General features: G+C 53.7%; 2 protein-coding genes across 3 annotated transcripts; one reads left to right on the plus strand and one right to left on the minus strand.

Annotated features, from left to right (window-relative positions):
- Positions 1-614: 614 nt before the first annotated feature.
- Positions 615-11358, minus strand: VAMP4 (vesicle associated membrane protein 4). The gene is made up of 7 exons (XM_079313634.1): positions 11077-11358; positions 9874-9920; positions 9531-9581; positions 3080-3180; positions 2502-2581; positions 2285-2336; positions 615-1298 (listed from the first exon to the last, which is right to left on the minus strand). The coding sequence occupies exons 1-7, from the start codon at positions 11140-11142 to the stop codon at positions 1270-1272; spliced, it is 426 nt and encodes a 141-aa protein (XP_079169760.1). The 5' UTR covers positions 11143-11358; the 3' UTR covers positions 615-1269.
- A 162-nt stretch (positions 11359-11520) lies between these two features.
- On the plus strand, positions 11521-14542 carry MYOC (myocilin). Of its 2 annotated transcripts, none has more exons than XM_079313630.1 (3): positions 11521-12127; positions 12470-12589; positions 12671-14542. In XM_079313630.1, the coding sequence occupies exons 1-3, from the start codon at positions 11662-11664 to the stop codon at positions 13456-13458; spliced, it is 1374 nt and encodes a 457-aa protein (XP_079169756.1). In that variant the 5' UTR covers positions 11521-11661; the 3' UTR covers positions 13459-14542. The 2 variants fall into 2 exon arrangements, with proteins under 2 accessions (XP_079169756.1, XP_079169757.1); XM_079313631.1 differs by having other exon boundaries at positions 12674-14542.
- Positions 14543-15026: the final 484 nt, after the last annotated feature.

Consider the following 15026-nt stretch of genomic DNA (forward strand, 5'->3'; position numbering starts at 1 on the left):
TCAGCCTATACTTCAGCAGGAAAAACATAGCTTGCCTTCCTTATTCCCACCTGGAGAGATCAGGTCCCACAGAGGGGAAAAGCCCTGTTTATATTCCAGTTTGTAATCACAACAAACCCTCCAGGCTGCTGTGCTCACTCCTAATCCCCTTCTCTGCATGGGGCAGCACTCAGGTGGAAACGACAAGGTCCTGGGGGCAGGGTCAGAGGAGGAAGCTGGGTCATGGCAATGGAAATTCTCTGAGGCACCATTTCCCCTCTCCAGAGTTATTTCAAACACGTGCTTAGCAGAACAGCTAAGCAGAAGTCTTTTCTCTCATCAGAAAATACAAAAAAAAAGAGAACCAGAAGAGCTTGGCTCAGCTGAAGTGCCAGGCTCAGGGCTGGAAAGGAGAAAGCTCCCAAAAATAAAGGGCTAACAGAAATGTCACCAGCACTTGAGACCAAGGCTGGAAACAGCCAAAACACCACAGTCCCACCTATGGATAGAGGAGCTCAGTTGCTGTTCATTGCAGCACAGAGATCCCTACAGCTCCCCAGAAACAGGGACTCTCAGCCTCAGAGAGCTCTGAATGTCCTCCAGAACTTGATGAAGACATGCAAAAACTCCACAGGTACAGTCAAAAATAGGTTTACTGGAATGTCTTTAGTCACAGCTGTAAGCAGCAATACTGACAACACTGAGCTTGTGCATTCCCATGGCAGGACCAGAAAGTCTTCTGGATTGTAAACCTAATTTCATTTTTTCTCTTTTTTTTGAACAAGAGAAAAACAACACCCTTGCAAGTTGCCCTCTTAAGAATCCACTCCCTATAATATATTGGTATCTTCACACATTTATCTTCTCCTTTTCTCTGACTCAAAGACAGAGTCCTCTCTGCCTTCCACAGCAGGCAGCAGGGAGCTGCTCAAGCCATATTATCATTATTATTATTAATATTACAACTCAACCATATATACAGATAGACTGTAGGGGCAAGTAGCCAGCTCCAAACCAGAGACCCAGAATTCCATAAAACAGGCATGTCTGGGATCTGAATATTGTGTTATTAAAAAAAAAAAAAAAAGTCTGACAGCAGGAACAGGTACTGGACTGGAAAAAGGTTGGTTGGTAGTTCTTAAAAACACTCCCTCAGAACTGGCTGCTTGCCACCACCTCCTGCTCCCAGGAGAAAAAACAACTTCCAAGCTATATACACATATTTCACTTAAATTACACAGCAGTTGGGTTATCCCAGAGGCAGCTCCACTGAAGCCTCCAGCTGCCCTGTCAGGAGTGGTACTTCAGGACAATGGGGACTGCAAAACACAAAGAAAGAAGCTCTCAGCACACACCCATCCCTGCTAGGGAGTCCCCCCATTTCTGCAGTGACAAACACCCAGCAGCTGTGAGCAGAAGTGTGTTCCCAGCCCCAAGCTAAAGCAATCTGCTGTCTGCACACATGCTAGACAACATATCCTGCTACCCTAATCTCCTTCCAGCTTCCCAAAACTAAACCAGATGGGATTTTCCATCAGTCTCTCTCTCTCAACCCTGCTGCCAGCTCTGCCTCTCCCACTGCATGCTGTGTGTTAGGAGGACAAGAGGCCACAAGGGCTTTGCTGAAAGAACAAGAACAGTTAGAGAGCTGCCTCTGGACACTTCAGTGGAAGGAAAACCCTCCAGACCCAGTGGCACTGCCATGCTGGACTGACTGGATCCCTGCAGCATGTCATTCTGCAATTATTCCTGCCTGAAAGAGACATGCTCTGGTCATTATGAGCTGTGTGGTAGGAAAAGCAGTGACATCTCTGCTCTGGGGAGCTCCAGGAAAGGCAAAGACCATGGGAAGGGACCAATGGCAAAGCCACAACAGCTTCTTGATGGAAATTAAGCAAAGTTGATGAACTTTGGGGAAGAGCATTTGTACACAGCAGGCTCATTGCAAGGTGGCTGATACATGTAGAGATGTTTCTGGAAGACATTGCTCTAGCCTGAAACTTTTCCATGTACTCCCACCCACTTGGGATCAGCACAGGGTTGGCAGGGCACTGCTGGCTTTCTTTGGTCACAGTCAGCAGGACTTGGTTTGAGCTTGCTCCTCTGCATGCACCCTTTAAGCCTTGCAGAAGAGGAGCACAGGATGCTCTGCAGGCACTCCTCATGGCGACTGAAGGCAGAGTGGAGCCCATGGAGTGGCTCAGGTGCTGTCCCTCAGGGCCAACAGCACCAGGGTGTCACTCCCAGCACGGAGTGCCACCAATCTGTCCATCACACACAGCTGGGGTGATGTGGAGCTACTCACCGATGATGACGAGCAGGAGAACGAGCACCACCATGGCTATGATCGCCTTCATCTGCAAGAGGAGCACACAGGCACCTTACACAGGGTGCCAGGGGCAGCTGCTTCCACCTGAAAGGAGGCCTTTGCCTCCCAGCACATTTTCAGCTAGGAGGCAGAGCTTCTCCACTGTCACCACCCTTCCACAAGCCCAACCCTGCCTGCTCCCCTTCTTGCTCACCTTGCAGTCTCGCCACCACATCTGTCTCCGGAGATGCTTGGCTCTTTTGCTAAAAGCTGCTGCATTGTCTGATAAACTGTCTATTAAAGGAAAGAAAAGAGTCAGTTCAGTGGTGCACACACTGTCAGAGCACCCACTCACCTTTCTAACTCTGAGTTCTGTGCAATGAAAGACCCAACCACAACATGATTCACCAAAGCCACAGCAGGGTCAACGTGACGCCCTACACCAGAGCGCACAGACAAGTCCCACTGTGCTCCCTCTGTACTGGCTGCTCTCTGAGGACAGGAACCTGCTCTGCAAGCCAGTGGACAGTGCCAGATGAGAGACAAATCTACCTTTGTTTCAAGGACCCAGCACCCAAGTAGATCACAGCACTCAGACACCTCCAAACTAATGCCTCTGCACAGAGCAGCAAGTCAATCTGGAGAGAGTCAGCAGAAAGTCAGATCTGCAGCCCAAGGCTGAGCAACATCACTCTCAGGAAGGACAGAAATGTAAGCCCAGGTCTGACATGAGGTGTTTTCAGAACTGAACCAGGTTAACCTGGCCCAGCAGAGCAGTGTTTGATATCACACCTGATTTATCCTGCAGGTCGTCCAGCCGCTCGCCCCTTTCGATCACCTTGGTGATGTTCTCCTGCATGACATCGATGACTTCATCCACCTGGTTCTGGACACTGAGGCAGAGCAAAGGCAGTGTGAGAGGCAGAAGTGAACACCAGAGCTGCCCAGTCTGGTGGGATCTGAGAGCTCATCCACAAAAATGAAAGGGCACAGCAGTGGGAAGAGGTTGATGGGATGCAGGGAAAGCCAGAGGCATGGCATTGCATGGGATGGATCTCTGGCAATCCCAGGAAGAGCAGGGAACACAAGGGGTTCAGAGAGAGCACAGGGAAGTCAGCAGAAGTGGGACACCCTCTCTAACACCTTTAACACACAAATGCAGTATGAAAAGGCACTAATTCCTCTTGATGGGCACCTCTGCTACAGAAGAGCTCACAAAGGGGAAAGAAGTATAAAAAACATACCTTATCTTTCTACATTTCACAGAACTCCACATCACACCTTTGCTCAATGACTTGGTGTGAAATTAAATCAGTTCCCTCCTCCAGGAACTGAGTTGCTAAATTAAACCCACTCTGCCAGGGGCATCAAGAGGATAGCAAAGAAATGGCTGATATGAACTAAACCAAGTTATAATTCATCTTCTCATAGGTTATGCAACTCTGTGGGTAGCCTTCAGTAGCCTAAATCACACCAGTAGGGTTATTAAAAATGCATTTATTCACTCACAAAAAAAAATACACTGGCAAGAGAGAAGAATTTTCCTGGTGGAAAAATACTGCTCCGTTCTGGTTTGTATTTTGAAGCTAATACAGGTTTATTTTCCTGGAGATAGAAATGAGGATTTTCTTGAGGCCCAGGGGATAACAATACATTGCTTGAGACATACTGTTCCCAGAAAGGCAACAGCAGGACCTTGGAGGCAACAAAAACAGAAATAGCTCCAAAGAGAAACAGCGTATCCTCCCCCATGGCCAGGACACTGGGGCCAAGACAGACTGTAGGCCAGTCAATGGGGCACTGCAGAACCAGAAACAGGGCTCTGTCCTTGCCACCATGCCTCTAATTAATTAATTGAGACATAGGTTCACACTGACCTATTTCTCCTATCAGCTATATGCCTCTCACCAAGCAAACACCTGTGTAGATGAGGAGCAGCTGCAACCAGCAATAGTGGTCACATCACTTGCTCACATTAACTTACCATTCCAAATACAGGTGAGAATAGTCATTAAAAGGCATTTTTCACCCCAGAATGCTCTAGAAGAGTTCCATATCTCTAAATATGAAGGAGTTTCCCATCTTAGCCTTTCAGGTTTTCTCCAGCACCACTGCAGTGTGGCTTCCAGAGCTAGAAGAGCCAGGCAGCTCCTCTGAAACCAATTTCTGAGTCAACAGCTGTAATAAGGCACATGCTGGATTCCAGCAGCATATGTAAAAATGTGCTTTATTTAGGACAGCATAAAAAAAGAACCTGCCTTCTCTGCTGCATCGCAGAGTCTGTGGGAGCAGCATCTCTCTGAACCCACCTACACTGTGTGGTGGCAGCTCCTGCCTTCCACACTGACAGGAACTGCCTTCCAGGGGCTCCTTATCCAGAGGGGAAGGGCACAGATAATCTCCAAAAACCTCTCAGCAGAAAGTGCCCTGTGCCCAGGAGCCTGTTCTGATCCACTGTTTCTCTCACAAAGTCGGAGGGAGTGGCAAAGCTCGGAAGGTGGCACTGAGGATGCAGCAGGAAACACACAGCAGTGCCCTGGGGAGCCAAGTGTCCCCCCACACAGGACACACAGCCCATCCCTGGGGCACTGGTGACAAGCAGGCACGTTCTGCAAGGGGCTTTCCTTACCTTGGCACATCAATTCCCAGCTTGGAGCTGCCAGCAGTGCAGCTACAGCTTGGGGCGAGAGGAAAAACACCAACATCTGCTACCCCAGATGAGCCAACTTGGCAAAAGCTCTAAGCCTCAAACATCGGCCTCACACACAGAATCTACATTTGCAGTATGGAAATGTTTCTAAAATCATGTTCTGGCTTGAAAATAGAAAGATTTCCTCCCACAACAGATTTGTAACCAAGTTATCCTGGTACAACTAACAAGTGGGAGCACACGAGGTTACAGTGCATCTAAGAACTTGCAGAGCAATGCAACACTACCCCTATCCCTGTCAGTGCAGGTTAGACCCTTGAGGGGTGCTGCTGTAGTCCTGGGACACCCCAGAGTGTTGGAGACAAAACAGGCTGGTAACTTCAAACTGCTGTGGTGGTTTAACAGCACTTGGGGGAGAACTATGGAGCACTGACCCTTACTGCCCAAGCTGCTTCTCAGCATCCTGCCTCTTCTCACTTGAGCTGCTGGCAAAATGCTAAGTGCCCTTGTTACCTGCCCAAACCCTGGGCAAGCTGTCAGCTGTCCCCAAGAGAACAAAACACTGCACAGATAGAGAATGGAGGCACAAAGAAATCAAGGCTTTTAAATTTTAAACTCCCACAAATGCTCAGGTGTTGACTCCCATGGAACACAGATGCATTTGGGTAGTATGGTTTGCCATCAGGGGAAAAAACCCAACAGAACAACAAAGCAAAGAACAGGAGGGAAGAGGCCAAGCCAAGGAAATTCAGACCTCCACACAGCTCCTTAACCAGACCTTAAGCCAGCCCTTTCTTTTTGCTCTCTCCCACCCTCCACTGCTGCCTCTCCAGGAGGGGGATGAAAAATGCTCAGCCTATGTATTAGCCCAGCAGCTTCAGAACAAATTCAAAGATTCCCACTAGTTTGGCATGCTTGAGGTAGCAAACTCAAGTCACATCAAGAAGAAAATATTTTCTTGTTTGATTTGGCAAGAGGGAATGAGTCCTCTAATACAAATTGTATTTCCTGTTGGGGAGCTGCAGGCTTTTGACACATACACTTCATATGCTTTACTCCTGCCAGATTTCCAAGAGAAATAAAGTGGAATAAATACCTGCCAGGAAAGGGAGAAAGACAAAAACATTAAATACATCTCCCACAACCTTTTTTCTTAGTAATTACTGCAAGTCTGATGCTTTTTAACAAGGACAGCAAGTGTACACCATCAAAGCAACGAGATCCAATGGCACTTAGCTTGCTTTAGACTCCTCTTTTCTTGTGCTCTGCTGCTCCAGAGTGGGAGGAATAAGCTTTTCCATTTGGGCCACACAGGGTTAGGTACTGAAAACCTGCCTGGGCTGGTCAGGGTGCTGGGCTAACAACAGTGCTGCATTCTCCAGACACTGTAAACAGCCTGTGCACACACACCATGCGATGTGCTACCCAAGGCTGCTGCTTGTCCCCAAGCTGGCTGTTTGCAGCCATGACACACTCCAGTTTTCCACCCCAGTGATATTAATAGTGTGTATTTTGGTGTAAATTACACCCAAACACCCCTGATTGTGGCAGCCACCCAGTGAAGAGGGAACAGGAGGGAGAGCCAAGGCAGATGGAGGATACAGAGGCAGGAGGCCAGTGCTGCACAGCACTCCCCAGCTCTGCAGAGAGCTCTGCTGTTCCCAAAAACAGGGTAACAGTGCTGAACCATGCCACAAAGCCCTGCACTGAAATTGCTGCTTAGTCCCAGCTGGGAGGAAAAGAGCAGTCTGTGCCTCCCTGAAGCCTTTCAGACATTGAAAGGATTATATCCAACAGTGATACCTGTCAATGTGGTCTTAGTACCACCTTCAGGTGAAAGCCTGGACTGTGGTTAGGGTCACTGCACAACCTGCAATGAGCCCTGGAAGTGCAGTCAGCTCTTGCCTCAAGAGTTCAAACCATTCCCCAAACCCTCCCCCTGCTCAGGGCCTGCAGCCAGCCAGAGTCACTGGGGCTGGGAATGCTGACCCCCAAAGCAGCACAGTGGGGCATTCACAGAGACCAAGAGGTTCCTGGGGAACCCCAGCACTGTGCTGAGCCTCAGCAGCAGCATGAACAAGAGCCCAATGGCACAGCTCCCTGAAAGCACAAACATCAGCAGTGAAGTGAGTCAAGCAGTGCAGAAAAGGGGCTGATTTTAGCAGAATTTTTGGAAATATGGTCTGTGATGAGAAGCTCCTTTTCCAAATAAAAGAAATCCAGCTGGAAGATGAACATGCCAGCTTCCCTTGAAAAAGCTCTCATGCACACACTCAGAACTCCTGCAAAACCCCTAAGCAAAGGCAGAGAAAGGAGATCAGCTCTCCCTTACCTGTTCTTTGTACCTTTGGGGAAAAGGGTAAGCATCCTTTAAAAGCTGCATTTCAGCTCTAGCCCACCACGGGGATGGGAGGCCTCAAAGGGAGCCAAAGTGGCTCTCTCCACTACCACAGGAGAGTCCATCCCAACCAAGCAGATTCCAGACACATCAGGACAAAGCTCAGCTTGAAGGGAACTGACACTTCCTCCTCTCACTGTTGCAGACTGTAATTCACCTCTTTCCCTACAAGGTTTGCTGTGTTCCCCACAGCTGAGCTGGCCTTGAGGGTCTCTGCTGCCAAACTCCACCCTGACCCCATCCATTCCCCTTTCCTGCCAAGGACAACTAGAAAAACTTTCCAGTCTTGCCCCCACGTTTAACATGTTCCACACCTTTGCTCCCACAATCCCATCACTTTTTCCTCTACCCAATCCTCCACCCACTTTCCTTTTACACCCATCTTCACACCTCGTTCCTCCAGCCCCATACTGCCATGTCCTCTCTAGCTTTGCCCAGCTATGCCTCAGTTCTCCAAATGCTTAAATTCCTCCTTAAAATGTCTTTTCCTTGCAGTTTTTCAGCAGCTACCCAACCCTTTCTTTGTTGGAAGAAAGAAAACTGACTCACTGTGAGGCCAGGCATTGATCCCTACAGCACAAGGGCTGAACTGATCAGAAACTTCATAGTGATCTCCATGACAGGAAGTGATGACTGCATGCTATAAGCACTTATTAAACAAAGCAATTAACACTGATGACAGCAGAAAATAAATTCTGTTTTTGTAACAGATGCTCTGGATGCACCATAGATGCTCCCAAGGGACATATTCCATGCCACATCCACTACATACAGGCAATCTCTGGCAATGGGCAAGCCTCGAGTGTGGGCCATTAGTCCCATCTCACCCATGGACCCACCAGCTCCTGGCTAAATGCTTCTTTCACTTTTCTTCCTTTCCACAGGTGCAGTGTCCTCCTCAACCTAAGCCACTGGTCCCTTTTACCAGGCCAAGACAGGGAGAGGGGAGAGGAGAAAGAGAAGAGGCTCCTGTTTTCTCCCACCAGCAGGGAACACAGCAGCCACTGTAGGTGCTGTCTAGCAGAGGAAGACAAAGGGATAGACATTACCTCATCTCTGCCTCTCTATGGAGGTGAGACCCCACTCATAAACCAAAATTTCAGCTTCCTTATTCATTCCAGATTCATGCCCTAGAAGGGAGGCTCTATCCACACTGGCTTACTCCAAAGAGCAGTTCCTCTCTATCAACAGCATCCTCATACTCTGGAGGGAACAGAGATGCCCTGAAAACTCAGGGTGCAGCCACCTGCCCTCTGCCTCTTGTGCAGCTCAAGTGCCCTTCACTCCTCAAGATAACAAGCACAGCCTAATGCTGATGGCAATGAGTCATTCCAGAGCTGTGCTGGCTTCCTCCTGGCGTGGAAAAAAATTCCCAACCAAGAGCCACACTCAGGCTGCAAACATGACCTAGTCTGAACAATGCCCAGGCAGCATTTCCCACACAGATCTCTGTCCTGGCTGCACAGAGATCACCAAAGGAGCAGGGTAACACAGACCAGGGGGCTGTGAGTATCCCCACACTTCTGATTGAGTACCACCACCACATCCTTCACAGGAAAAACTGGAGCCCTGAACAAGCACCATCCAGGAAATGACTCAATGGGAGAAGGATCCAGAGTGTTCCTTCTTGCCTACTCCTCCTCCAGCTGTAATGCTTTCCTGTTTTCCATCTGCTTTGACCCCAGTGAATCACTGCTCATCTCCAGGTCACCTATGTCAGGTTTTTATCTGGAGAAGAGGATGCCAGAGGAGCAGCTGCTGCCCAAAACCCATGGTACTGGTGTGTTCCTGACCACTTACTTTCCTGAAACATTAAGGAACATGTTACAGGTAAAAAAGCCTCAAAAAATAAAAGATGGTGCCAGGAAAGGTAAAAATTCAGGGTTAATTCTACAGAGAAAGAGTCTCAAAAAGCACGGAACAGGTCACCACCAGAACACAACAAGAGCTTCAGAAACTCCAAAAAGCTCCTGTGATGTAATCTTATCCCTTTGTCAACAATCAATTTCTTGATAGGTTGCATCAAAGCTGAGATTTCCTTTAGCTGTGGACATGTGGGGTAGGACATATCAGTTAGAAGAACACAGGCACAAGAAATGTTCATATGATGAGCTGCACAGAAATACTCTGACAGCAGGAGTTCACAGTGCCAGAATAAATTATTCTCTCTGTGACACTAAGAAACAACAACTTACTGCCTGATCTTGTCATTCCTGGGTCCAAACCTGGGTCCAGAAGGCCCCCTCCTGCAGGCAGAAAAGAGTAATCAGGACAGAAGGTACAACAAAAACATGTTTTTAAACAGACCCAGAAGATACAGAGGAAAGAACCAACACCTTGTGCATGGAGGATTGTTTTCATACCTCCCATGGGTCCCTCCCACATCTTAGGATCTGTGGGACATTTCCCTCTTACAAAAGGTCACACCTATTAATTAATGCTCAAGGCCAAGGCTCTGGAAGGTCATCCCAAAGGTTTTCATTCCCAAGCCCTCAGTATCAGAGCTGCAGGCAGATATGACACTGCATTCCAACTCACAAGAAAAAGTCTTCCTCTTCATCAGAGTCTTCCTCCAACAGGTTCCTCTGCAAACAGAAAAAAACATCTCATCAATGAGCAACCACAATCTCACACACACATTTTCTGCTCTTAAGATGCAATCAGCATCCTCTGACTACAGAGAGACCCTCTCTATGTATCCAGCCCTGCACCCAAAAACATCAGCATCACCCACAGCCACCCTGCACTGTCCCATCCACACAGACCAGGAAATCAGATCCACTCTGGGTTTGGAGGATGTGGTTTCTCCACCATCTGATGGCAGCAGATGTAAGGGAACACACTGGCTTCCTTGGGCTGAAGGGCAGAGTGGTCTGGCAGCTCCTCTGCTTCACCCCAAAGGGCTCCCCCCCTTTGCTGATCCACTACACTCCATGAGAGGGTCCAAAATCTGATTTTTAAGAGCAACCCTACAATCCCACTGAAGCCTGGACAAAACCATTTCTGCTTAGTGTCAAAAACAATCAAGAGGAAGAGGTGACACACTAAATGTGTGGGCCCAGGGAGCAGCAGATGCTCCTTGGGGTACAACACTTGCTGCTTTCCTATGTGTAGATTTGTCTCCCACCTGCAAGCCTGATGCTCTGATGTTGAAGCTCACCTACATTTCCATCCTGTCACATTTGCTCAACCAACTCCAGCAAACCTGCAACACCATGCAATAGTTGCAGCCACTGGTTCCCTCAAGGGAGGAGCAATCTGCTCTTGGCAGCTCGGGCTCCTGGTGTCGCTGACAGCTGTCGGGATCTGCAGCAGCATTTCTGACCACAGCCTAACGTGAGCTTCAGCACAGCCTGACCACAGCGGCTTAACTCTTTTCGTCCAAACCAGGCAACTGCATTCAAATGTGAGGAGACCGCAGTGACAGCAGAAAAAGTGAGCTGTAAAGCACAGGGTGACTTCACTCAAGCCCTTCAGCCAACGTGGGCAGCAGAGGCAGGCCGCGTCCGTGGCAGGCTCTGCGGAAGGGCAGGAGGCCGGAGCTCACGGGCACCTCCTGGCCACGGCTCCGCAGCTCCAGCAGAGCCGTGCGAGGCTGCTGCGGCACACACGGAGCGCGGCTCCGCTCGCACAGCCCCTCGCTCACTGAACGGCGCTGGCACCGCGCTCCGGGCCCCGCAGAGACCCGGCCAGGGCACCCCCACCGCGGGCACCGAGCCCGGCCCCGCAGCAGACACTCACCCGCTCGCTCTTCACCGAGCCCGTCACCTCGTCATCGTTCAGGTGCCGCTTGAATTTGGGAGGCATGGCCGCTCCGTGCCGCGGGGCTCCGCGTCCGGGAGGAGAAGGCTGGAGGGGAGAGCAGGGAGCGCCCGGCAGGCCCAGGGCGGGACCCGCCGCCCCCGCGCTCACCGGGCCGGGCCGGGCCGGGCCGGGCCGGCGGGAAATGGCCGGTGCCGGAGAGCCCCCGTCACAGCGAGTGGAGCGCCGAGCTACCGATGGCGGGCGGGGACACGCGCGGAGTGGGCGGGGCTGCTCTGGGGCGGGGCGGGACCGCCCTGAGGCGGGGCCGCTCTGAGCCGCGACCGCCCTGAGGCGGGGCCGGGGCCGGCGGGTTCGGTTCAATCCTCGGTCCCGGTCCCCGCAGGGTTCGGCCCCCGGCGTCACTCCTGGCACGCGGCCTCGGCCAGCGGCCCCGGGGCAGTGCTGGTGCCCCCGCAGGCGTCGGGAAGGTTCCGACTCGCCCGCCCCACGCCGCCCCGACCCTGTTCCTCTATAAATGCGGGCGCCGGTGGCCGGCGCGCTCAGAGGGGCGGCGCCGGGGCCATGCTGGGGGTCTGGCTGCTGCTTTGGGGTTCCGCGGCCCTGCGCGGCCGGGCGGACACCGCCTTCCTCCGCCGCGCCCATGACAGCTCCGGGCACTGCACCTACTCCTTCACGGTCGCCAGCCCCGTGGAGGCCGCCTGCCCCGAGGCTGCCGGCGGCGTGCCCGAGCTGCGCGCCGAGCTGGCCGCCCTCGCCTCCCGCCTGAGCCGGCTGGAGAGCCGGGAGCGAGGAGCGGGGGGCTCGGGGCCGGGGGGAGCACGGGACTCCCAGCTGGAGGCTGCCTACGGCGAGCTGCTGCGGGCCAAGTCCCGGCTGGAGGAGGAGAAGGGGCGGCTGGAGCGGGAGAAAGAGGAGCTGGGCAGGCGGCTGGAGAGCAGCGCCCAGGACATCACCCGGCTGCGGGCCGCCCGCTGCCCCCCCGGCAGAGAGGGGCCCGGCCGGGACACGCTGCGTGCCCCCGCCAAGGGTAAGTGCCGGGACCGGGCTCCGAGTCCCTGTGCGACCCCCATGCTGTTCTCCCACTGCTGCCCCCCACTCTTGTGGGCTCAGCCCATTGCCCCGTGCCTCCCTCCCCGCCCCGCAGCAGAGGGGGATGTAGCGTTCCGTGCTGATCTGGGCTGTTAGGAGTTTGCCGCAAACAGAATGGTCACAGCTATGCTGCGCTGCAGTGGAATGGGGCGGCGGGCTCCTGCCCCAGGCAGCGGCATTTCGGGGGGGCAGCGGCCCGGCACGGAGCCCCCCGAGGGCGGCAGGAGCAGGCAGGCGGTGAGGCTGAGCCCCGCTCACGCTGTGCCTGCCCCCGCCGCAGCGCCGCGCTGGGAGCCGCAGCCCCTCAGCTACCAGGAGCTGCAGTCGGAGCGGAGCGAGGTTCCCGTGTCGCGGCTGCTGGACGAGACGGCGCTCGGCCGCCCGGGCAAGGAGGACTCAGGTACGGGCACGCCGTCCCGCAGCGTCTCGCTGCTCTCGGGGGGCTGGCGGTGACCCCTCTGTGTCCCGTCCTGTCCCCGAGCAGGCTGCGGCCAGCTGGTGTGGGTGGGAGAGCCCGTGGTGTTCGGCCGCGCCGACTCCATCGCGGGCAAGTACGGCGTGTGGATGAAGGACCCCGAGCCCGTGGCGCCCTTCACGCGGGACAACACCTGGCGTGTGGACACCGTGGGCACCGAGGTGCGCCAGCTCTTCCAGTACGAGGAGGCCGAGCAGCTGGCCCGGGGCTACCCCGCCAAGGTGCACATCCTGCCGCGGCCCCTGGAGAGCACGGGGGCCGTCATCTACCGCGGCGGGCTCTTCTTCCAGCCCCGCCACTCCCGCTCCGTGGCCCGCTACGACCTGCGGGGAGAGACCATCACGGCCGAGAGGGAGATCCCCGGCGCCGGCTACCACGGGCAGTACCCCTACTCCTGGGGGGGCTACACCGACATCGACCTGGCGGTGGATGAGATGGGGCTCTGGGTCATCTACAGCACCGAGAAGGCCCGGGGAGCCATCGTCCTCTCCAAGCTGGACCCCGAGACGCTGGAGATCCGTCGGACCTGGGAGACCAACATTCGCAAGCGGGGGGTGGCCAACTCCTTCCTCATCTGCGGCACCCTCTACACCGTCAGCAGCTACTCGGCGCCCAACGCCACCATCAACTTCGCCTACGACACTGCCACGGGCAGCAGCCGCGCCCTGAGCATCCCCTTCGAGAACCGCTTCCGCTACCTCAGCATGCTGGACTACAACCCTGCCGAGCGGCAGCTCTTCGCCTGGGACAGCTTCAACATGGTCACCTACCCCGTCCGCCTGTCCCGGCCGTGAGCCGAGGCTGGCTCAGCCCCCGGGCGTGCCTTGGCACCCTGCTTCCCTCCCCATTTCCACCTCGCACAGCCTGGGGTGCTGCCGGGGCCACACGCAGCCCAGCCACATCCCCTTGTGCTCAAGTGCAGCAGAGAGAGATGAAGCGCTGCTCCAGAGCCTGGCAGAGCCAGGGAAATGCCCCTCACCAGCCTCGGCGGGTTTCAGATGGGTCACAGCAGCACGCAGCCTGGCCCCCCCAAAACTGGAGCAGGCATGGTGAGAGCTGGGCAGAACAGGTGGTAGAAGGGCTGTGCAGGAAGATCCTGCCTTAAAATAAACGTTTTTCCCTCGTTGTGAGCAGCGATCCCCTCTGTGGGGTCAGGGTTTGTTGTTGCCAGGCTCCTGCCCCGCAGAGCTCTCATGCAGAGATCCCACAGGCTCCACTGGCAACCCACACTCCCAGTGCCCAAGGGCATCCTGGAGCTCAGCCACCTCCAAAAGTCATCGAGTAGGCTCAAAAGCAGCAGAAAAGACAGACATGCATTGCACAAGCCTTGTTTTATTGAGGGGAAAAAAAATCGGCCAAGAGAGCAGGGGTGAGGAGTGCTGGCAGAGCATCCTGCAGGCGGGTGGCCTCTTGGTACCCAGCCCTTCCAGCCATGTGCTTCAGCTTTACAGGCCATTCCAGGCCAGCAGCTCTCCCCTCAGCAGTCCAGAGCACGCTGTTTTATCTATTTATTGTAGAAAGCTTGTAGGAGGAGGCTTCTTTCCCCCTCTGGCATTCAGGGCAGCAGGAATCACATTGCCCAGGGCCTGATTTGGGTCCTGGCCCAATAAACACTGCCCAGCACCACTGCTGCCTTGCACCTTCTCTTTCCAAGCCTGTTTTCCAAGGAGTGTGGTGGGCTGGTGCCCCTCTTGATGCACCTACAGGCTGAAGGTGCTGGTGCAGGGAGCTGTAAAGCTTTGAGCATGAAAATGCCACATTTTGGAAGGCAGCTCCTGAGAGTAATACACTAGGTATTAAAACAGTGGAAAAGGACACAGTGGGACACTTGTGATGACAACCTGCACCTACAGGGATTTTCAGTGAGATGCTTCACCCCATTGCTGTCCTCCTGACATTAGTAACATTGTTGTCTTAAGTGTAGCACTGTATATTTGCATAGCACAATGAAGCAAAGTTTATCCACCATCCCCATGCTTTTATTTTGGAAAAATACATCATGGTTGTAAAAAGTGAGATGATAAGTTTGGTAAGCTGCAGGGTGGGCAGCAGGTGGGAGCCCATCAGAAAGAGGGAGGAGGTTGGAAGATCCATTCCTGGGTCCTGTTCCAGAGCCAGGCTGGGAATCTCACCTGATCCAGGGCCAGTGAAGGTGTTCCCGTGGCCAGTGATGTCTCCAGGCTGTGCAGCAAGGCTCAGCCCAGGTGGGTCAGGAACACATCACCCCTGTCACTGTCCCACACAGAGCTGGGCAGCAGCAAAACTGCCACCAGGGGTGGCAGAAAGGCATTTCTGTCCCAGAGCGGGATGGGAGGCCAGGCTGGAGCGCCCTTCAGCTGCCCGGGATGAAAGGCAGGGTTTG

The sequence above is a fragment of the Erithacus rubecula genome, assembly GCF_903797595.1.
Source record: "Erithacus rubecula genome assembly, chromosome: 10".
Taxonomy (NCBI): Eukaryota; Metazoa; Chordata; class Aves; order Passeriformes; family Muscicapidae; genus Erithacus; species Erithacus rubecula.

Coding starts and splice junctions, on each gene's coding strand:
- MYOC (XM_079313630.1), top strand. CDS start 11,662: ATGCTGGGGGTCTGGCTGCTGCTTTGGGGTTCCGCGGCCCTGCGCGGC. Junction 12,128..12,469: donor GCTGCGTGCCCCCGCCAAGG/GTAAGTGCCGGG, acceptor CCCCCGCCGCAG/CGCCGCGCTGGGAGCCGCAG. Junction 12,590..12,670: donor CCCGGGCAAGGAGGACTCAG/GTACGGGCACGC, acceptor CCTGTCCCCGAG/CAGGCTGCGGCCAGCTGGTG.
- VAMP4 (XM_079313634.1), bottom strand. CDS start 11,142: ATGCCTCCCAAATTCAAGCGGCACCTGAACGATGACGAGGTGACGGGC. Junction 9,582..9,873: donor GAAGAGGAAGACTTTTTCTT/GTGAGTTGGAAT, acceptor TTCTGCCTGCAG/GAGGGGGCCTTCTGGACCCA. Junction 1,299..2,284: donor TCTCCTGCTCGTCATCATCG/GTGAGTAGCTCC, acceptor TGTGTTTTGCAG/TCCCCATTGTCCTGAAGTAC.